At 36.8% G+C, this 24,086-nt stretch overlaps 3 protein-coding genes across 8 annotated transcripts; 1 reads left to right on the top strand and 2 right to left on the bottom strand.

The window, feature by feature from the left end:
* Positions 1-1,078: 1,078 nt before the first annotated feature.
* On the bottom strand, positions 1,079-7,456 carry LOC131773037 (uncharacterized). Its single transcript, XM_066173326.1, has 7 exons — positions 7,241-7,456; positions 5,535-5,631; positions 4,569-4,702; positions 3,446-3,545; positions 2,879-2,952; positions 2,203-2,332; positions 1,079-1,894 (listed from the first exon to the last, which is right to left on the bottom strand). Exons 1-7 carry the CDS (start codon positions 7,396-7,398, stop codon positions 1,805-1,807), a joined length of 783 nt encoding a protein of 260 aa, XP_066029423.1. The 5' UTR covers positions 7,399-7,456; the 3' UTR covers positions 1,079-1,804.
* A 394-nt stretch (positions 7,457-7,850) lies between these two features.
* On the top strand, positions 7,851-14,541 carry LOC136283860 (uncharacterized). 6 transcript variants are annotated; one of them, XM_066173329.1, is made up of 9 exons: positions 7,851-8,102; positions 8,998-9,050; positions 9,504-9,561; positions 10,616-10,656; positions 11,519-11,722; positions 12,350-12,546; positions 12,634-12,687; positions 12,841-12,908; positions 13,505-14,541. In XM_066173329.1, exons 6-9 carry the CDS (start codon positions 12,369-12,371, stop codon positions 13,517-13,519), a joined length of 315 nt encoding a protein of 104 aa, XP_066029426.1. In that variant the 5' UTR covers positions 7,851-8,102; positions 8,998-9,050; positions 9,504-9,561; positions 10,616-10,656; positions 11,519-11,722; positions 12,350-12,368; the 3' UTR covers positions 13,520-14,541. The 6 variants fall into 6 exon arrangements, 4 of the variants coding, with proteins under 4 accessions (XP_066029426.1, XP_066029425.1, XP_066029427.1 ...); XM_066173328.1 differs by having other exon boundaries at positions 9,504-9,589; XM_066173330.1 differs by lacking the exon at positions 9,504-9,561 and having other exon boundaries at positions 8,998-9,047.
* A 3,437-nt stretch (positions 14,542-17,978) lies between these two features.
* Positions 17,979-24,077, bottom strand: LOC131773036 (histamine H2 receptor-like). The gene is made up of 2 exons (XM_066172877.1): positions 24,037-24,077; positions 17,979-19,496 (listed from the first exon to the last, which is right to left on the bottom strand). Exons 1-2 carry the CDS (start codon positions 24,075-24,077, stop codon positions 18,575-18,577), a joined length of 963 nt encoding a protein of 320 aa, XP_066028974.1. The 3' UTR covers positions 17,979-18,574.
* Positions 24,078-24,086: the final 9 nt, after the last annotated feature.

The following is a 24,086-nucleotide window of genomic DNA, read 5'->3' as shown; positions in this document are numbered from 1 at the left end:
TGACGTCCTATCCGAGTGCTGTTTGAAGTAACTTTGGCCAAGATGGCATGGCACCCTCACTCCCACCTATTCCGGACGCTATTTGATCGTTTCAGGGGTGATTCGAATGTGAAAAGAGAGCTCTTTTTCATCGACCTTGTTAACAACCCACGAGGTGGAGTATAAGATATGGCGTAGGTAGATATGGCAGACTTTTGTCTCTCCCTTTAAAACCCTTATGCGCACGCCCAGCCAATTTACGTTAGCAACTCAGTTGATAATTGCCCTGTTCAGTAATAGATTACACATTACAGATGACGTCAAAATGGGGCAAGAATAAAACAAATTAGCACACAAGGCGAAGCCGAGTGTGTCACTGATATACTTACCACACTTCAACGTATTTTGTGATCTATTACTGTACCCTCGGCAACATGGGATCTATTTGTATAATATCATGTAATCTGTCTTCCAATAGATCATGAGGACCAATCAAGACACGTGCGAAATTCAGTTCATCATTACATATACCAGAGAAAAAGGAAAGAAAAATTAAATCAGGAGAAAGCACACAACAACAGAACCATGTCCAAATAAAATCCATCGTTCGCTTTACTGCAAAAATTATTGAAAGAATTTAACTACATTTTAGATTTGTAACAAAAATTTTTATAGAAGTTTAAATTATATCATTAAAGAAGAGACCGCATGAATCAGTCTGGCAATTTCGGTTAAAAATCTCGACATTAACAGCCCTATTTGCGTTAAATGCTAAATGTTTTAATTAAAAGGTCCAAGGCATTTATCTCAGTGGCGTGTTAATTAGAATGCACTGAAATCATGAAATTTTTTTTTAGTTTTTCATTTTTTTCAGTGCTCTCCGACTAAACCAGCGTTTTTTCTAAAAATATCTACAAGAGGACACGTGCTTTCTACCAATTGATCACTAACTTATCTGTTCGGCAGACTACATCGGCAATGCTAAACACGTCTCGCGTATAAACGACCGAAGAAAACATTACAGGCGCGTATTACACTTGATGTAGGCCAGGTTCACAAATTCTCTTACCTAAGAGACCAATCGATATTTATCGCACGGAAAAAGGGGGGTACTAGAAGATTTTTTTGGGGAGGGGGGATCAAATGGTTTTCAGGGGGAACGGCGAGGCCATCTGTCGTCGAGAACAGAGTGTAAAGGGTGGACTATAGAAACGTCACTGCCTATAAGAGATCATTAGATCACAAAGATCCTGTGGGGGGGGGGGGGGGGAAACGGGAGGATAAGGCAAATTTTATAATGACACAACCAAAAGTCTCCGTCCTCCTCCCCCGCAATAGATAATGAGTGGTTCCTAATTAGTTTTTACTAATAATTATAATAATGATACGATAATGATAATTATTATGATAAAAATAAAAATAATAATAATAATTAAACATTTATATGGCGCTAAAACTATGCATATATCCAAAAACAATTACATTAAACTGGGCATTATAAACGAGTACTGAACACTCTCCTGAAAAGAAATATTTTGAGTCGATTCTTAAAAGTAGCAAGATTGCTACAAAATCTGATTGGTAACGGCAACGAGTTCCGTAAGACTGGAGTAGCATGAACAAAAGCGGGGCCACTGAGCTATAAAAAAAATGTTTAAAGGCATTTTTTGCCTTAATCTTAACTTAATCTTCTAGGCAGACCACAAAAGCAACGCATAAAAAGTCTTTACTTATAGCGTAAATTACCCTATGCGTAAGTCACATAATAATTCGCATAATGTTATCACTGAATTAAAAAAAAAGAAAAAGAAATTAAAATATAATCTTATATTTCAGCATAAGAGTCCCCTTTGACTTTCATAGAAACACGTCTGCAACAGCCAGCTATTCCTTGAAATGTGAAAACACAGCCATCCTGTAACAGAAAAGGGGAAACGGAAAGTAAAAAGTGACGAATCAGTCTTCACGGGTCAACAACACTTAAGATCGGCGTAGAGAAAAATGAGGTTTTAGTCCAACTGCTCTGCCCTTTTTAGAGGGCTACCAGTGATTTAAATAAAGAGGCTATAAAATTTCCGATACAAATGGCTGCAATTTCGTTATGAAGGTCGAACCCCTCTTGATAGAAAACATATGTTTAAATGACCCAAACGAAACAAAGAACAACAACAAAAGGAAACACGTTAACGATTTCACTCATCTTACCATAGACTCTAGACTCACCTTGACTAAAAATGGGACATCGCCCCAGAAAGAATGATTAGGGATCATTTCAGGAAAACTGCTGACACCCTTATGAATTTTATTATATAACAACCCCGCGATGAAATAGATCAGTACCAATGGAAAGAACCTACAAGAGAAACAGCAAACATTATTACTTAATATAGAAATCCCCCAAACTAAATATTCTAAAGTCGGCATTGAATTATTTTAACTCAGGATCCCTTTGAACAGAAAGGTCAGAATTCACGGAACATTTTTCCAAAACTGCTAACGATGCCATTTTGAAACACCGTCCACCCCAGGGAGACAAGGTTGTTTAACAGAGAGATTCCGTGTTTCCGTATGTCTGTCTAGTAGTAAACCGAGGTCAAAATATGGTAATAACAAAAATGTGGCACACGAGGCTCAGCCAAATGTGTTACTGAAGTTGTTACAACATTTTGGCGTCTTCCTTGATCTATTACATGAAATGTAAACATCCATAGCAACATGGTACCTAAATTCAATAACGTTGTTTATGATGACGTCATCAATACCTTCAGTTGTTACACTTCCCCAAAGACGCAGCACCACATTTTAGTTAGAGAATTAACCCCTTTATTCATTGCATAAATGCATTTAATTTGATCTAAGCTGCAAGGTTGAGTTACGGATGCTGAGTCACCTTACGTACACTATGAGAAGAATACTGCCAGTACTTAGTCCTCCACTCTCGAAACAAGCATATTTGGTAGAAAACGTTGCTGTCTATGGAGAAAGGAAACCAGAACAGTTCAGTATATTTATAACCCTTTGCACCCTAACATCAGTATGCATATTCTCCTCACTGTTCTCTAAACATTTCCTAAGGTGTCGAGGAGGAGAATTTGTTCAACAATCAAGAGCTTCTTTAGTTGGTGGTCATTTCCTTTACTCTCATGACCTTAATGTTTGATTCAGGGACGATTTGTGAGGCGTATTTAGATGCTAGTCACTCTTGGAGGTTAAAGGTTTAAACCAAACAGACATCTGAATAAAAAAAAGGAAGGGGCAATACAAGGAGGTCTGAGATAAACATTACAAAACAAAAAACAGCAAAATAAAAAAAGGTGCACTACAAACGAAGCTGAAAGAGTTATGGTGACTTGTTACTCCATATTAGAAAACGAACATCATGTGATTTCAATCCTTGGACTGTGACCCTCTTTCTCAATTGGCAATAGACGCACATACATACACTCCAAATAGGCCTGGTACTTACATATAATGACTTTTGATTAGGAATGATTTTGTGCTCATGGAATTGACTAAACTTTCCCCTATCTTCAGAATGGTCACACATCAACACAATGATTGCTTCTCTGGGAAGAAACAAAACATTTAATTGCCATTATTCATACCTAACTTTATAAACGTAAATGGACTGAAGGCTGCCTCATTGCCCTTACCCTTTAACTCCCAAGAGTGATTAACATGTAACTTCTCCTTATATCCATTCCTTATCCGGCAAAAAGATAATGAGAATTCTCAAACTTATCAGGTAGAGGTTTTGTCTTGATCTAACACCAAATTCTCATGACTAAGTTACAAGGAAATATGTAGCAGCTGGAGCGGAGAATTAACAATTAGATCTTGGGATTTAAAGGGTTAAGAGTGCTCTAATTTAAACTGTGACTTTGAATCCCACCTTATTGCTGAGGTATTTAGACTGAAATTTCAACTCAGCATTAAAGACCCAACCAAAGTCTGAACTTGATCATAACAACAGCTGTCCCTATGACAGCTGGGGAATACCTGTGCCCTGAATCAATAGAATATGTCATTTTTGTAATTTTTTCAGCTGAAGCCAACTCAAGGAAAAGTTTGGCAAGATTGCTTCCTTTAACTTGTGTTCCAGTGATTCTATGGAAAGTCTGCCCATATGGTAAATTTTTTTTAAAAAATACACACAAGTAGGTAGTATCATAAAATAATTGAACAAGTGAGATTTCCGATACAAACCAAACACCATTACCAACAGACTTTAATGACAATTTAGTCTTAAAAAAATTAAAGTCAAAGATGATTAGAGGTAACGTTTACCTCACACATGAAAAAGGCAATATGGGCAATTTGATTGGCTCTCAAATTCTTGTCATGAATGAAAATTTATTTTGTGTCTTTTCAGAGAGTAAATCTCAGTATGTAATACTATAATAATCAATTAATCTTTCATAAGAAATCATGTAACATGCATAGTCTAAGCCACATGACGGCTTTTGTAAATGCTATCACAGGATAACCTTATCCTTGATTTTCATGTCACAATATTTTGATGGGTAATGGGAGCTATAAATAATATCAGATTTCTAACTCAAAGTAAATTCTCAGTCATGACCAGTTACCTTACGAAATCTTTTTGTGACGGAACAGTACATGGAGTGTATGTTATATTTATGCTACCATCACTGTTTTCATCAAAGCTGCTCACTTCCTTTGCAACTGTGTAATAATCCCTAGAAGGCGTTTCCTGGCATAGCTAAAAAAATGTAAAGAAAGGCAAAAGATAAAATGGGACTTAAGAATCACTAAGAAGATGCAACATATTTTAAATCAGGTTAATAAGTAAATTAATGTAGCTTAAGAAATGCAAAGAGAGTCTAACGTAAACTTATAACATACCACAGTCTGGTTTTATCAATCATCATTCAGTCATTTATACCAAACACTCATCAAATTTTGGTTTAAGAAAATTGTGCACCTAAAACAGGGTTTTTATCATTAATTAACGAAAATCTAAAATTATCTTCAAGGGGAGAAGGTAGATACCTGCCCACCCTATACTTTGATTGGCAATCAATTAATATATATATTTTTTTAATTAAATATATTTATAATATATACTATAAGAAGAGAAACTTTTTCATGAGAAAGCAAAAGGTGTATAAATTATACATATTTTTTCAAACTGCACTGTTTTTGAAAAAAGGGTGTAGATATATATAGTACTGTACTACAGAAAAGTCAAAAAACAGACTTCCTTCATATATGCATTTATTGGTAATTGCGAAGAACAACCAGTCACCCTCTACTGATTGTTGGTCGGATGTCGTGACTCCTTTTCAAAAGGCCACAAACAGGTGACTGAAAGGTTACCAGTTGAACATTACAAAAACTTTGATTGTATTCTACAGGATATCTGGTCAATCTGTGCCACCATTGGCCAGATTAATTTAACAGATTAACTACTACCTTTATTTTCTTTTTCCAAGCTGGCTAATCGGCAGGTAACTGCATAGGAGTACGCAATTTAAACTAGAGTTGCAAAATTCTGGTTTATCTAATCCAAAATCAAATTTAAAAAGACTCACCAAAGCATCTTCACAATTATTGCCCTCCTTGAATTTTGTGCAAGGGTTCCAGCTATATACATTTGGCTTGTCATCTGTATCCTTCATGCCGGTGAAGCTGCATCATAATAGAGAGCTTAAATTTACATTTCATCACTGAACTGATACAAAAAGCTGATATTCTCACTAGAAGTCTTCTAAGATATATTACTGAACAGAAACACAGAAGCATGGCATCTATTTGTTTTACATAATAAAGAAGCAAAAAGTTGTTACTGGTCACATCATTTATGTGTCTGTTCTCTGATAGATCTCAAATAAGGACAAATCAAAACACATGCCTAATTCACTGTATCATTATTATATATAGTGATTTATAGTCCATTCACATGCAAATATCCTTTCATAGTACAAAATATAACTACCAGTGAAGCGTCAAACAAGATGATATCTTTCCCCCATATTTTAGCCAAATTCACAAAACATCACACCACTTAGTTACAAATTCAAACTTTTGCTCCATGAATTTTCCAAGTTCAGCATTGGCAGATCCAGAAGAAGTGGTGTGTGAAGGATCCTAAGCCACCTCCCATAAGATTTGTAGGTTTAAATCATGTCTTATTTGACACAACAATTCTTGCAATGACAGAATCCCATCCTACTATTCAACTGGCTGATTTTTGTTTCCTTGATATTGTAGGTAGCAACTAGTTATTGCATACTTAGATGTAAAACACACCCTTGCCCTTTACTGCAAACCAGAAGCATTGACCAGTGTTCACACATTAAACACATGATGAAAGAAGTTGACCTAATGAGATGTGGCATGTAATCTTAAGATAATGAAGGGAGGGGGTATGGGTCCCTCAATAAGAAAATTCCTACAAAAAAAAAAGAAGAACTCGGTGTTTTCCAAATTAACGTTAGGAAGCCTTCCTTCCAAAAACTTTTTGGATCACCTTGTGTTATGGACCGCAAGTAATACTTCACATTCCTGTAATATTTCTTCCCTGGAATCAAATCAGCACTCTACCTCTACACAAATACCCCCCTCCCCCTATTATGACCATAAATACTAGCAAATTGTAATTTGTTTGAAGTATTCAAGACCTGAAGTATACAGGGATCATAGCTTCAATGCCATTATCCAAGAAACTGCCCACCCACCCTTCCCCTAAACCACCATCACCCCTTACTTGTTATTAGTTGATTGTGGTCAGGTTAGGGGGGGGGGCTAGGGCACAGTTGTTAAAACACTGCAATAAAAACCATGATTTCTAAGCACAGAATCATGAAGTTCATCAATCCAGCATGCAGTCCTTTGCATGCAACAATGTCACTTAATCTATCTCAAATCATGCCATATAAATACCTGTACACATTTTCCATTGTAACCTCTCTAAGTTAAGCCTCCCCTCCCCCGTTTTGTTCTGTTTAAAAATTACATAAGACCCAGCTTCCTATTACCCTGGAGATTTTCCACTGACTGGGTCCTTGTCATGGATGGGTTCATGTGTGTACGTGTATGTACACGTCGCTAAGTTCCTACCACAAAGAGTGCCCTACAACGAATAATTTTGAGACGAAATATTCCTTTGCCGATTGTTCAAAACGGATGGTTGACGCAACGCTAGCGCAAGAACAGTCATTTAACTCTTAATACTCTCTTTAAATAATTAAATCGAAGAGTTCAAAAAGTGAAAGTTGTTCGATCACCGGACTTTTACCTGGGACGTGAGGTTTTATCCAGTGGCTCCAAGTTCAAGACTTTGTCATCACTCATGCGGCAAGAACAGTCATTTATCTTCTCACAGGCAGCAGTGACTGCTCCTACATATCCAAGAAGGAACAAACAAACATATCGTAACAGCTTGCAGCCAGCCATAGCGGAACTTAGAAAGAGAAAGCCGGAAGAGTTGTGATGGAGTGGGACTAAGCAATGCATCAGACTGGGTAGGGACGGGAGGGATGGGGAAAAGGAAATGGACATGACCTGATTCGACTCCTTCCTGCACGAACATGGGTCTACCTTGGCCACAAGGTGTGTTAGTGCAGCGAGCCAAATAACAATCAATATTCTCATAGCGTTGCTGCGCATTTTCATCATTATATCTCTGAAGTATTTGTCATCTAATCTAATTAGGAGGTGCTAGTTAATAGCTTAAAAGAACTATTGACAAATTTCCAGATCGAGCCGCCATGGTTGATATTAACCTATCACCACCCCCTTGGTAAGACTTTATCCATCTCCCCAGCCTTCCTCAGGTTTTGGAATTCCAAGATGACGGCCATTACAGAATGGCTCCGATCTGTGATTGGATGATAAAAATAGTAAAAGTTAATAAGTTATATCTTAACTCCTTGCCCGTGACTATTGTTAACCGCGTGTCTCGAAGCGGAACGATGAGATAACAACGTGAAAACGCCGATCGGTGTCTTCACTCGCATTGTTATTTCATCTTTTACTGTGTTTATCATCCAATTACAGGTCGGAGCCATTCCTGTATTTAGTCGCTAGTACTGTAAAAAGGTCTATTTGACATTGCTTCATGACTTTCCTTACTTTTCTGTTGGAGTTAGTACAATAAGGTAAGGTTTTCGTTGCACTTCATGCTAGTATTTTTTTTAATTTTAAATATTACAACCATTCTTCAAAGATCGCGTTCAAGTTTTGTGCTAAATTCCATTAGATTTCATGTAGGACTGACTTTTTCATTTTGTTTGGGACATGCAACACTAGATATTACACGATTAAAAAACAGGACAGATCTCGTTGTTTTAATGATCAAAAACTTGTGATTTTCTTCCAGCCTCATAATAATTTGTATTATGTTACATGTAGGAATCTCATAGTGTTTACACTGATGGCTATTATGGGTACAGTGGAAGACATGTATTCATTGTAAATGTATGGGGCTACGCAAAAATTCAGATTGGATGTATGGTCGATGTTAAACTTCACATACCCTAGAAAGTTAACTTACAAACTGCTTACACATATGATGAAGATCAGGTCTCTTATAAAGGATAGGGTGCTGGCTCCTAATGCTCTCCAGCAAGTAACAGTTGGGTCATCATTCGATCTCTTTGCTCACCCAGAAGGGCACAAATTTGCAGCAAAATTACTGATCTACACTTAATAATATGTGCGTTTCTATTTAAATCAGTGGCTGACATTGCCACTTTCTTTCTTTTGATCTATTTAGAAGAAAGCCCCTTGAACTAAATTACCACATTTTACATACTTTTTCAATTGTGTGTTACAAACATTAAAATGAAAAAAATACTACTTCATGCACAAATGAATACTTAATTCAATACAGACTATTGCCCATTATTAGTGATTATTGCTCCTACACTTGTTAGCAAGAACTTGGTCTTGTTGACATTCATTGTGAGTGTTTGGTGATCCATATATCAATGGAGACACTCTCTGCAACTATCTTTGGGAAGAAAATACCAATCCTTTCACCCATTCATACAGGAATGGATAAGAACCATCAGCAAAGCAAATTAAACAAAAGTGCCAATGAGGTGGTAAGCTCTATTGTATACATTTTCTTAGCAAATTATGCACTAGTTATGAAAAGGTATATGTTGTGCTTAATTCTTGTCCTTGGTGTAAAAATCAGTTTCCTTTGGTTTTGTGAATGATATATGAATGAAAAATGCATTTTGTGTAAAAAAAGATAAAATTTAGCTCCTAGCCTAAGTTATGGTGAGATGATATGTCACTATCAATTTGGCCTCTATTAAAAGTAAAAGAATTAAACCAAGGATAAAACTAAACCACAGCATACCTCTACTAAACCCTCAGCCTATTTGTATCAATATTATTATTTTTTCTGGTGTTTACCCAATAGATTCAATCCACTTACAGACAAAGATGGTGCCTGTACATTTTACCTTTATTCTTAGGGTAAGACACATGTAGAAAGCAATATTTCACAAAACAACAACATTATGTATGCAAATTTTAATTTTTTTCAGATTTTTTCTGCTTGAATTTTTGAGTGGTTCCAGGATTTTCTTGTGCAAAGAGTTCTAGGTGAATGTACCAGTCACCATGTTTTTTGGTATGATGGTTTACATTGATTGCTGTGCTCTACATTCATCATTGAAGTACCAATTAATTCCTTTACAATCAGTTATCACTTTAAATATACTGTGTCAGAAATCACAGCACTGTGCCCCAAAATGTAATGTTGTTCAGGACACAATTTCATATTTTTGAGCAAGGCAAAGGTAAAAATCAAACAAGACCACACAGACATCATCTATGATACAACATTGCTATGTATAATGTTTATATAGTTCGTTCTGTAAAAGCTACTCTATTCATCAAATCAGTGTCAACACTCTCCCTTGTAGCAGATATAATTTTTAGCCAACTTGAGAAATAGTGGCCTAAAATGGACCCTTTTGGACATCCAAACTTTTAAATTTCCAAGGAAAGGTTCCCTAGACTATTCCCTAGTCCAAGAGGGAATAAATGGCTGCCACACTGTCATTTTTGTCCCACCCAGCTGCTCAAATGTTGTCCCTCCTTTCCACAATCTTACCAAAGCCCCCATATGTGAAGTAATAAAAACACTGAAGTGAAGTGTGCTATCTCAGCAAGAGATGATAATCATGCACACTTTTAGGTGAGTCATCCTAGCAGATGTTTGGTGAGGTATTGCATTCTGTGCTCAAAATCTAGTTCACATAGACCTGGGGGAAAAAGAATAGGGTGTAATAGTCAGGTTGGTGAATTGCTACAAGCTTTAGTTCAATACCACTACTCATTTGGTTATCTATCCTGCCAATACTCTTTCTGGTTATTTGGGTTTTTATGGAAACTCTTCTCATCAAGAAGAAGCATGGTATGTGTTTGCAAGTTGATAGAAAAGAAAAGTAAAAAAAAAATAAAAGGAGGACCAGGATGGTACCAAAGACAATGGTACATTTTTTTTTTTTTTTTTGCAGGGGGGTAGTTTTTTTATTTTTGAATTAGGGTTCTAGCCTAAGTATGTCTAAGTTTCTACACTTGTTGTTTAGTCTTGTGATTTCTTGCTTTAGGAAGTGAGATAAAATTATTTGAGTTTGCTTTTTTGTTACAGCCACTTGAGTCTAAATGGAAATAAAACACATAAAATTGATGGTAAGGAACATGTTACTTGCACTATAAAGTACTGAAAGTAATTTGTAACTCTCCACATTTGTTATTTACAATTGATATACTTTGCACAGCTGTTGTGTGATGTGAAGAAGTTAACTGTATTTTGAAAATTAAATCACTTTAAACTGCTGTGAAAGCTATTACTTTTATAGTTATAAAAGTATCAAAGGTAACCTCTCTGAGAACCTTCCCTAGTGTCAGTGTTATAGAGGTATCCTCTAAATATAGGTTAATTAATTTTATTAGGAAATGTGGGAAGAATAGTATGCAACTGAATGATGCAAGTTTCAGCCAGTTGAGGGTTCTTGCTTTTTTTATTGTGGTGCTAATGGTGTCTCAGTCAATTGCCAACTTATTATTTAAGCACTAGTTGTGCTTGTTGATTATTTGACTTTCCCTAAATGTTTTTTTATCAGTGGAGCTAAAAGAAAAAGTTTGTGAGGCCATGCTTTAAAAAAAATGACAGGAAGGCCTTAAAAGCTTACTTAGATCTTTATGAAGATGGAGGGTTATTTTATTGGCAGTTACATTTAAAGATAGGTTGCCAGGGCCACTTGCTAGGAGTAGATTTATAAGTTGAAAATACTACATCTGAGCTCAAATTTTGCACAGACATTATTCAAGTATGATGGAAATTTAAAAGCACATTCTTGTCTCATTCATGAGCGATGCTACATACTCCACAGGTGTCAAATTTATTAAATTTTGTGTTCAGAATTACTGTTGGCCTTGATAATTTTAACATTATACAACATTTAACATTATCTAACATTGTTTTTAACAAACAATAAAATTTTTTGGTTTTGATCTGAGCAATTAAAAACATTATTGTCTTGTTTCCAAGGTTTCCAAGGAAGGTTTCTTCGCTTCATGCCTGGGTCCTGGGTCCTAAAACATTATTCTGTTTTATGGAAAATAACAGTTAACTTGAGCAGGAAAACTCCAATCAGCCTAGAGAGGCCAGAAAATAATTGTGCTTAGAAATAACAGTTACCTCCAGCTGGAAAACAAAAAAGGCAGAACAGCTTGCAGGGGCTGGAAAATACAAGTAAGTACTGGAAAACAATATGTATTCCTTGCTGGTAATCTCAGAACAGCTGTGTGGGGCTGGAAATTAACAGTTCTGGAATACAACAGTTAACTCCTGCTGAGAAACTAAGAACAGCTGAGAAGGGCTGGAAAATAACAGTGCTGGAATACAAGAGTTATCCACTGCTGAAATTCAGAAACAGGAAACGTTTAAATACTATCATGCTACAATACACTGAGCATGCAATAATATCTTCCATTGCCTTAACTCCAGTTACTTGTAGAAAGGTCATCTCTGAACCATTAAATAGGATCTGCTTTACTAGTTATGTACAGTTTGCAATACATTAATGAAAGAAAAAAATCTTTTCCCTTTAACCCCTAAGAGTGGCCAGCCTCTAATTTTTCCTCACAATATCACCCCTGAATCAAACATGAAGGTCACAAGAATCAAGGAAATGATCAACAACTTATAAAGCTCTTGATTTTTAAACAAATTCTCCTTGTCAATAGCTCAGGAAATAGAGAACGGTACAGAGAATATGCCTATTGATGTTAGGGTATAAAGGGTTAATCAATAAATGTATGTTAAAGGTAGCAATCATAGATAGCTAGTACTTATTCACAAATACTATATTTTGTTTAGCAGATTGTAGCTTCTATGGATGCCAGAAATATGTTTATGGAAAACTGGCAGATACTGTTTTGTGCATTGTGCTGGTGAAGACAGCAGTGCAATAATAGGGGAAGATGGAATCAAGAAATGCAAAACAGGAGTGAGTCCATTTAGTCCTGGAAAAACCATGGAAGAGGTTTCTGCTGGTTTTAGTGTTGCTTTTCCTGGTGAGTATGAATCAGGAGATTTTGAGGAGGATTATGATAATATGAATGATGATCTATTTGTTCTCCCCCCTCCTCTTTCACCATAAGACATTCAACTACTGGACAAAGACACAGAGCTATCAAATGAAAACAATATTCAAGGTGATTAATAATTATGTTGACCATTTTCACTCTTTGTCTCTTTGTTTTTGTAAGATGAGTTTTTTGCTGCATTGTTCCATAATTATTTATCTCTATAAACCTTGTTTGTTTTTTGTTATTTGCTACTGAAAGAATTGTAGTGCTTTTTTATAGCCAGTGAACCAGATGATGATTTTGTCCTGTTTGAGCTCCTCAAGCCTCCCAAAGATGCTTCTTATGAGGTATGCAGAATTTGTGAGTGATTTATAGTTTTCTTCTGTTGAGGTTTTCTCTTACTTTATTTTTATTTATTATTATTATTATTATTATTATTATTATTATTACTTAAAACCATGCATAGATGTTCTTGTAACATGCTAAATAGTTTAGGGGAATATCATTATTATTATCATTATTTAATACTATGCAGAGATGTTCTTGTAACAGCCAAGTAGTTTAGGGGAATAAATTATTATTATTATTATTATTATTATTATTACTATTATTACTATTATTATTACAATTATAATTACTATTGCTTTTGTTTTATGTGTCCTTTGATGACCAGTTTTGGATGTTTTTTATTGCCTTATGCTAAGTTTGTTTGTTGGTTTAAGAGAAGGATGAGGTTGTTTTCATTGTCCCTTGAGTTAATTCATAGCATATTATCATTAACATACTGACACTTGGTTGGTGGTACTTCATTAGCAAAGAAGTCCAACCAGCCCAATGAAAGTAGGCCAAATGTGCATTTTAATACCAATTTGGTAAAGTCAGTCTTTCATCAGCTGAGTGTCATTAAAGTTTCTTTTCTAATGGAGACTGATTTTCTTCACAGATTCCAACCCTATAAATTCTCTATTTGAAAGAGGGAAGGAAGGAAGGTATCCCAAGGCCTTAACGCCATCACTGAGCAATATCTTTTCAAACTAAGGAAGGAGAAAGGGATAAATGTTCCAAGAGGGTGTTACCATGCAGTGATGACCACAGAAGAAATGGTAGATTTTGATTACTGGAGGCAGGTAAGGATGGGTAGGTTGAGACAAAAATTTTTCACTACAAGTAGGATAGAGCCTTGGAGTTTTGGACCAAGGAGACCACAGAAGAGTTGATAGATGTGGCAAGTATCTTAGAGCAAGTTGATAGTGATGGATGGGTCCTATTGAGCATTACAGAACAGCATCATTATGGAATGTGGAGAGACTGGAAATGGAGGCAACTTGAGGAGAAAGACTTTTTGTAATTTTAAATAAAATTAGTAAAGGAAAGGTATTTGGCACAGTGTAATACTAATAACTAAACACCTAACAGGTCATGTGTTCACTCTAACAGTTTCAACTAGGTTTTGAAGCATGCTTAATTCAAGTTATATCCAAAATTCCCCAGCTCCAAATTGTGAATAGTACCTAGACATGGCCAGAGAACATCAATAGAGAATGTGACCTCTTAAGCAGAGATGATTTTATCAACAAAGGATATCTTAGCAGGAAAAAGGTAACCAAAATTTATATGAAACATTAAAAAAGGAACAACTAAAGTGATTTTACTTAACCCATGAAACAGTATGTAAACAAACCTGTATGACACCAGCACGCATGTTTGATTGTTGGATCACCCCATGTTGTGTATGGAAAACATGACCTAAACCAAAAATTTTGTAATGCACAGTAGTTTATGACCAATTTCACTGGTTGGATAAAATCACTCTTCATATTCATCTACAATATCTTTTTGAGAAATAAACTGTGACAAAGCCTTGACTTAGTATTAGCATGAATATTAGTTATTTCTCAATTGTCTTCTTTCGTGGTGCATGTTAATAGTGACATGAAAGTAATGCTTGTTAATATTGTCATCTGTTAAAAATTTGATTAAATCTGAATTACTTAACTTTGGTTTTCTTTTTTTTTTCTCATATAAGCATCCTGCATTTTGGGCAGATGTCTCTCTGGAATGAGATCCTTTTGGAATGGCTTCTTTTGCACTCAACCCTTCAAATATTCTGTTACAGTGTTTTATCTGACGGTGCATAGAACCCGTAGTCCTCTATGTATATGTACACTTTGCTTGTCAAGCAAAGATAAATCAATAGTTTTCCGTCAATATATGCACATGCATTTGTGTATATAGCGACTTCTGGGAAAATTTCCAATTGTCTGAAAACTTTTTTTAACGCTAAATTGGCTTAAATTCCAAGGGTGTGAGTAATATACAGACCGGTCTCAACAATTAGAACATCACAGTAGTGAAACATAGCACCAAAACTTGCAGACTGATAAATATTTTATAGGGAAGGCCACATTCTCTTTTCCAGCGAAAAAATCTCGCGCGATAAATGGGAAACTTGTTAGGTCGCACGTGATCGGCCATCACGCAACGTTGTTTCCGTGGAGGAAAGTATGTTTTGAGATTTTTTTGCTTTTCTTATGTACTTTGAAAACCTCGAAATGAACAAATCGCTAAAATGGGTTCTTTTCATCAAAGTAAGCGGTCAGATAACAAGCGATACACTGTGGAAGTAAGGTGAGGTATTTTTTTTGAGAATTTGACGTATTTTTTTATTCCTCACAGCGGTCGTAAATATGCCCATACAAACTCTAATAATTCCGCCTTGACTGTTATTGCGCAAGATGATCATCTCGCAGCTGGAGCTTGGGCCGCCTGTGATTTGATAAGGGAATTCGAGAAAAACGGGGTCAATTCTGAGCATTCATGCTGCAAGTGAATAATACCTGAAGTTCCCATTGCTATTTTTACTCCGATTTTCCATTTTTTTCAGTGAATTTGATAAAAAACGGGATAAAATCTGAAAAGTTATCCTCCAAATGGAATAGATCCCAAGTTGCCATATCCAATCTTCAACCCGATTTTCCATTTTTTTTTCCAATGAATTCTAGAAAAACGTGATAAATTCTGTGAAATTCAACCTTTAGGTGGATTCTATCCTAGTGACTTGCCATAGCCACCTTTAGCCCCATTTTCGATTTAATCATTGTGTGAATTTGTCATAAACAGGGTAAAATAGGACAAATCCACCCAAAAGTGCAATAAATCCTACAATAATTTAGAAACAGTACTAAAAAAAAAAAACAGCTAAATCTACGGAACCGCTATAAAATCACAATCTACCACTTCAATCTTTTTAACGGAGGGCTCAGTGCGATACAGCAAAAACCCACAGTATTCAAAATAAACAACTGAAGGCCAAACTTCTGTGACTGAAGGAAGACTTCGTGACGCAGACAAATAATCACAACTTGGACTTCTCAGTCGATCTCACCTCCGGCAGATCAGGTGAAGTGTCAAAAATATATAATTTTATGTCGACGAACCATTATCTATGATCTTCAACTATTAAAGAAAATAAAGCAATTGTGATATGACGCCACACTGTGCTTTTGTCTTAGCTTGTGGCTAAAATGTTGTCATTGAAGTCGCAAGTCGAGCAATCAAGACTGTAAATAAAGCAAGGCTGCAAATAAAACGTGAATAACAACGCATCCTTTGGTCGAAAGTCGCTTTGTTATTCACGCACAGCAAATTGTTCTTCCACGTTTAGGTTATAACAACGATGCGATCACTCTGCGTTAACGAAGGAACGATAGAACTTCAAGGAAAGCAATATGAGAGACCAATGATTCGGTTCGCAGTGATCATGCTAACAGCATGTTTTCCTCAGATCAGTTACTGGAAAATACTGGTCAAATTTTCCACTTATCCCGACCCCCTTGAATGAGTACTTTTGCTTGAACACATAACAACAACGGAGTCTCTTAACCAGTCCCAAGCCGCGTGTCGCTCGATAGATCGCAGGATATGATTGGCCACTGTATCACATTACGTCAGAGAACATATCTGCAATAAGAGGACATAAGTGCAACGGTACATAAGGAATGCATTAGACTGGGAAGGGACGGGAGGGATGGGGAAAAGAAGTGGACATGACCTGATTCGACTAAACCACCTTGTCTATCAGAGAGGTTTTTTTGTCTGATTTCTCTTAATTTTTGCTCCTTTTGGTATTCTCGAACAAAACTCTTTTTTTGTGGCCTGCTATCTTCACATGAGATGAATCGATCTCTAAATCAACTGCCAAAATAACAAGCAATGATTATCAATCGATGTAAACGCAATCTAAAGGAATGAAACACAACAAACTAAATTACAACAACCGAATACTTCCTGTATCAAGAGTTTTAGGGAAAAAATTATTGCATGCATCATTTGTGCAGTGTAGTCTGGCTAGTTTGAGGTCTTGCTAACTTGATGAGCACTTAATCAACAGCGAATCCACGTGACAAAAATGCAACCTCTCTTTCCCACAATCCTTCAGGCCAAAATGTGGTTTTTCCTCGCTTTAGATACTTAGATTACGTAACGGTGATCGATTGGGCCCTTATCAACTGAGCAACTTTATCACCTAATTTTGGAACTATTTTATAATGGCCCATAGATACGGTGGCCCATAAAGGACAATTCACTTTTTAAATTCAATTTTATCGCGCGATAAAATCAAAATACCGCGCGATAAAATCAAATTATCGCGCGCTAAATGATAAATTATCCCCGCGATTAAAAAGAAATATTATCACGCAATTAAAAAGAAATTATATATAGATTTAGTCAAACCTAAAAGCGGAGCTCACATTTTTTTCCCCACACGTCTCAAGAGCACAACACCTTGCAAAATCAAGGTTTATTGTACTGATTTACAGAGCTATGTGTCGTAGAAGTATTGCAAAGTACTCCTTAATCTTTTAACGAAAATAAAACGAACTATCGACCTCGAAACATACTTCCTCAACTGTGGCGGCCATTGTCATTCACGGAAATAACGTGCGCGATAGCCGATCACGTGCGACCAAACAAGTTTCCTATTTATCGCGCGATAAAAAAATATTTATCGCGCGATGATATATCATATATCGCGCGATAAATGGAAATTATCGCGCGATATTTTGATTTCATCGCGCAATGAAATTGAATTTAAAAAGTGGATGGCGTGTAATAATCAGCATAATTTTTTTTTTTAAGGAAATGCTATCAGATTCACGACTTGCTGGTCTCTTAGACTGATTATTTTCAAGTTCAGTCGATGGTTCACTCTAATTTGAATTTTGTGATGCCCTAGGGTCGTTTTCCGTCCATAGGACTGCGCACAGCAGAAGTAAAATTTACGTCGGTACTATTCCCCACTCTCATAGGCAACAAAATACCAGTAGTTAGCTGTGTTTAATCAGAGCAAGAGTGCAACCCAAGATAAAGAATATACAATGCTTTATTAAGACTAAAACTACAATAGGACTTGTTTGTGTTTGTTTCTCCAAAAAGAAAAAGTAGCATAATTTTTACTGAAAATCAGCGTAATTTTGAGCATAACTTGGAAAAAAGGGCGAGCGATGCTAGTAGCATAATATGCTACTTTTATTAGCACGATCCACAAAGGCTTCTGATCGAAATCGATGATTTTTGGGGACCAGTACTTTTTCCATCGCCGGGGGGTTGGGTGGGGAATAAGTGGATTTTAGGGGGATCCCATGGTTTTGAGGGGGAACAGAGGAAGGAATCAGTCGTCATCAACAGAGTGTTTGGGGGTCTATAGAAAATTGATTGCCAATTAACTGCCAATGAGGGAGGGGATCATAAGAATATTACAGAACCCTTGGGGGAGGGTCTGTAAATCTTATCGTGACACATCCAAAATCCCCCCACTCCCCCCCAGGGGATAAATAATGATAAACAATGACCAGTTCCTTAGCTTCTGCCTCTGTTTGGTTAACGTATTTTTTCCCTCATAAAATGCAGAAAATGCTAAGCAGCCTTAAGCAAACTGTCAGTTAAACAGCGCACTGCTTCAAATCCTGAGATAGTGGAGATCTTGAAGTGATTATTGTTTGGGTTTCACAGACTATTTCCTGCAGAATAGTTGTGATACGCTTGCTCTTACTCCTGGGACCCGCATGGCGTATAGTATTGGATTAATCAGCGAACCAGCAAGGTAAATTACGAACAATGTCATATACATATGGAAGTGTAGCTGCTGAGAAATGTCGAAATCAATTCGAACATCTATAAAATGGTTGTAGATAATCATTGGAAGGCAGCTTAATAAAGATGCTACAGTTATAAGGAACAAGGTTTTGGTCAGTTTTCTTTCCCGCAAGCCGACTGCACCAACTTGTTGAGGATGACGACCGAAGCGGAATTTAAAAAATATACTGACATAAGAAACACAAAGAACACACAGAGGAAGGAAGCGACTCGTACTCCAATCAAAGCGAAAGTGATCGTCAATTGTAAACACTTTACTGACCAGTATGCCACCGTATACTATCCAAATGATAGCGATTATCACAGCATAAATCCATTTCTTGAGGAAACGATGCTTGAATGGACGAAATGTGGCGTGTGCTCGCTCTAGTGAAATGAAAAAGAGGTTGAGACAGACGACGATGGTGAATTCAGACGATGCTTTGGAGAACCAACCAGGGAACTGGTACTCCTCGCTCTGATGACAGTATAGACTCATATCTTCCACGATCCATCCAGGGCCTGCCACTGCTCCAACTATAAGATCGACTACTAACAGATGGATGATCAAGTATGTGCTTCGGCGTAGTAGCTGGCGCTTCTTCACAAACACAACAATGATGATGATGTTAAGAATAATTATGGCCAGAAATTCAGCGATGAACACAGCTAACCATGGAATGCATTGTGATTCTACTGCTGCTATCATGGACAGCTTACTCACATTCTGTTGATTACTGGCACTGGTGTTCAGAACCATTGAGTTTCCTTTGATTTTTATTTGTATATAGTTCAACGACCTAAAGATAAAGAGAAAAAAAAGTCACAGAAAAGAAAAAGCAAATTGATTTACTTTTTTATTTTATTTTACGTACTCAATTGGTACTAAATTTCGCGTTTTTCGCGGACATGACATAAATAGCTGAATTAAAGAGGCGTGAATAAAAATCCTTGCGAAATTTAAACACGCATTTATAATCCCTCTGATTGGCAAAATCTAATTCCGTCAATATGAAAAATTTAAATCACGGAAAAGATGATCAACAGGTCAAAACAACAACATATACAGTCAATTACACAAATTATTTTAAAACTGGTCTCACTGGTAAGTTCTGAATTTTGTATCTTTTGTGAAAGGACGTTGGTTGATTGTCAAACCTTTCGCATCTTTGTCAGCGTTGAAGCTAACCTTCAATTATCTTTCCTATCAACTGAGTTGATAATGTAAACCAACCACTGTAACGAGTTTTCAAAGCTAACTTTTTAAGCATTAGCCTTTCGTCAGAGAGAATGATTAAGGGCTAACGCTCGGGACATCAGCTTAAGAAACTCTTTACAATGGCTAATTTAAATTATAATTTGAGGTAATAAAGCCAAATTATCGTGTAATACCCCCACTTTCGCAGCACCACGATTTCCTTATAAATTTACCCCCTTGACGAAAAGTTTCCTACGTTTGTTAACTAATGGTCATTATAACCCACCCATTAATTTTCGCGCAATCCTATTGGCTCATAATTTCACATTTGTCCTCGAATCTTCGCCTCCCGGCCAAATATTCACTTCTCGGGCAATATCTCAACCGCAGACACTATAAGCCGACATGCCTGTCGCCTGAAGGGGTCTATTAACTAATAGCTGTTACCCTTTAAAGATTTTCGATCATATCAAGAGCAAACTTTGTTTTTGTAAATGAGCTATAAAAACATTACGTGATGACAGGAATCACAGGCCATCTTTTGTGAATCAAGCTATTTTTAAACAAGTTTTACGATTAAAAGAAATAAAAAACTGTCCTTCTTTCAGTTATGAAAATACAGTCAAAAATACGTGCCCTGTTTTCTGGGATTAAACAAGATTGTGACACTTGCAAATGACATAGCCATACGAACATACATTAATTGCGGTAAACTAGTCAACTAGATTAAATACGAGTAACTTTCCCATATTCATAGAAATTAACTAGAGGTTATGTATCGGTGGACAAGAAAAAGAATCATTTTCATTTAACTAGGTAAGAGAGCACGCACTTGTTAAAGGACTTAGAATATTAATTCAAAATATGCCGTGCGAACTTACCTGGACAGAAGGATCCTATGTTGTAATGTTTGCAAGCGTTCGGCAACAAAACTTAGTTATCAAAAGTTTGAAGGCAGAACTAATAATATGTTTACGTTAATGAGCATGTGTAAAATCCAAACAGGTGCCGACTAAATACTCGCTAAGTTATTTTTTGGCGCCAGACGAGGTCAAATTATACAGGTTCTTTACTTGGAACGAGAAAAATGCATGGTTAGTTTAAGATGAAAGCTCGCTCTATAAATGATTTATTATCTAACTAAACATTACTAAATGTGAATATTTTGCCTCGTCATGAGGAGCACACGTGGGCGTGCGCAGGCACGACAGGCCCACGTGCCCAACTTAGTCATCCAGTCAGAACTCAGAATTCGCCCAATCCAGCGCTTGTTCACGGAGCCGGTCATACATGTGTATTGAGAAAAAATGTTCCTTCCTTCTATCCACAAAGAGTAGTTCCCAAACTCGTTACGATTGATCAAGAACGAACAAAAATTGAAACAGGGACGGATCACAACTCACATTAATCCCATAAAAACTACTCTTTCATTTTAACGCATTACTTAATTCATAAAAGAACAGGAATAAACTATCGATTTAGTTCACATTACCAGAAAATACCGCAAACTTCATCATAAACTGTGTAAGCATGTAAACATTTTTTCAGCATAATTGAATACAGGGTTTTATTTGATTTTAGTCTTAAACGTTTCATAAAGTGTCTCAAATTCAAACCCACTGATGTCTCTATTATTATTTCATGTTCTAACTTTTGGCCTCTAGTTTTCGAAATACTTCCTACGGCCATATTTGAACATCGCCGGCATCGATCGCATGAGGCGTGGGCGAAATACGAAAACAACATAAATAAAACCATTCAACCATTCTTCATGCATAACCAAATAAATGCGGATGGGCTAGAAAGTTCGTTACTCTAATTATAGAAAGCAAGCCTGACAAAAGGGGAAAAAAGGAAAAGTTTGTATCGTTGAATAATACCATTTTTTAACTTTGCTTTCTGTTCGTATTTTTCTCTGTTCCACAGTGTAAGACCATGCATAATTTGCGCGTTCCAATGCCCTGAAGCTAAGCTAAGGTAAAAGCTAGTGAAATTATAATGTCCAATATACTATGGCTTTCGGCCGGAAGTCTTTTCCGTATTTCTGTCTGCGTGGTGACCTAAATTATTTGCAATGAATTGCAATAACGTAATCATAGATGAAAACCGAAATGCAAAACCGAAAAAGGTTGCCAAATAGGAAATTTGTTAGCCTGTAAAACTACCCCCAGGAAAAATTATCTCAAACTTCATGAGAATATCAAATGTTGTTATGAGATTTCAAGTGATTTAAAAAATTAAAAAAAAAAACAAACATCTCTAAAGTAATACCGTTTGTATATGCTATATGCTAATTAATCGCAATTTGGCTTTGTCTTTTTCTCTCTTAGCTTTTCTCTATGATAACGTCACCGCAATTTGGTTTGACCAGCAGGAGTTTTTAGATATATTATTTTGTCGCAGTGGAGTATAAATAATATGGTAGAGTCGACTATTTCTATCGAATTAATTTTGCATAGAGTGATTTCAATCCAGAGGTCATGAAACTCACATGAACGGATATTTCGTGGGTGGATCTCTGGTTCTTTCCGTTAAATGTTAACAGCCTGCGGCGAAAATAATGTCATGACGATGCTAAGTTCGCAGATCGGTACGCCAAATAAAACAGCGAGATGCATTGAAATCTCTTTTATATATATTTTAAATATTTTTAAGAATTCGCGTTTTGAAGCGCAGCTTTACCCTATTGAAGATTAGAGGGGTGAGTTTTACGCAGTCTGGCTGGCTGATATTAGTCCGTAGTCCATTCTTCTCTGAGTTAAGGCTATGTCGCCAGGCTTCAAATTGACCGTCTCGGCGGAAAGAAAGAAACAAAATATTCTCCTCGGGATGTTGCAGTCTTTTGTTTCTCTCGCATCGGCACAATGGGTAACGTTATTCCGCTTTCAAGCTACAGATAATGAATTTGTTGAAAATTATAAATGTTTTTGGAAATAATTTCTGTCGGAAAGAAAAAACCAGAGGAAAGGAAACTGATTAGAATATGTATTGAATGCACTATTATCTTCTTCAAGTTGATAAGAGTAATTCCTTGCTTTGAACTTCGTGCAGCATCAAACTGAGGAGTGTTAGAAATTCAGAAAATTTCCCTTCCTTTGGTTAATATTCTGAGCTCGGACATATTTATGTACGAAGACAGTCGGTTTGCTTATGTTTACCGAAACCCAAAACTTCCTAGTTACTAATCCTTTTATCACTCTGACGAAGCATAGACCATCACGAAAAAACTTGCGTGCTATTCCAATACTAGAGAACTAACCCATGACGTTTTTGCCGAGATGCGGAAAGCAACCGAAGAAGAATCGAACTGAACTAATACCGGCGTGCTTTGACGTCAATAAATCGACTGAAAGATCGTCATTCTAGCATAGAAAAAAAAGCTGGTCGCATACAAGTAAACAGGCTCTAATTGAAGATCGCCGGCAAAAACCCATTAGCCGACAGGAACAACAAATTATAACTCATATTTTGGTGGTCTGCAGAGCAGGCGTATTTTTGGCGAGCGAATGCTCAGTATTTTCTTCACGAAAACTGTGGCCGCCATCTTTGATTTTAATGGCGGCAGAAGGCTGAGGAGAGAAAGAAATTTGTACTAAAGAGGCAATCAACGGTCAAAAATAAGGAGAGGGATGGGGGTGGGGGGAGTGAAGACTACTTTTCGCCCTTTCCCTGCCCCTTACCCCCACCGTCCGCTCTCACTCCAAATCCAACATGGCTGGTCAGATAAACGATCACGAGCTTAATGGTTCGCTCGCCCCAATAATAAGACACCTGCAGTGCAGGCTAATTTCTTGAGAGTTAACTTTGCATGTATTTTTCCTAACCAAAATGTGACCAAATCGCAATGGATCGATAATTCATACGGTAACTTTAGCATAAGATAAAGCGGGGGATCTTGATCCCGTTTCACGCACAAATTTAAGAAAAATTCACGCGTCACATGTACTTTAAAGAGCATTTCACACATCATAAATTTAATAGGGGCAATTTTAAATCTATCTCCTTGTGGGCGGGATTCACGGGTCACGAATACTCCAGGAGCCAAATCACGCCCAACGCTGGGTCATGAATTCACGAGCCACGCTCGTTTTTCTTTAAGTCTCTTAACCTTAATCACGCGTCACGTTTGAACCCTTTCTCACCCTCCCCCTGGGGGCAAAGCAGATAAACTGATAACAGCCATTGCGTGACG

Source organism: Pocillopora verrucosa, chromosome 10 (assembly GCF_036669915.1).
Source record: "Pocillopora verrucosa isolate sample1 chromosome 10, ASM3666991v2, whole genome shotgun sequence".
In the NCBI taxonomy this organism is placed as follows: domain Eukaryota; kingdom Metazoa; phylum Cnidaria; class Anthozoa; order Scleractinia; family Pocilloporidae; genus Pocillopora; species Pocillopora verrucosa.
The sequence above is the reverse complement of the archived record's forward strand: the minus strand, read 5'-3'. Positions and strand labels throughout refer to the sequence as shown.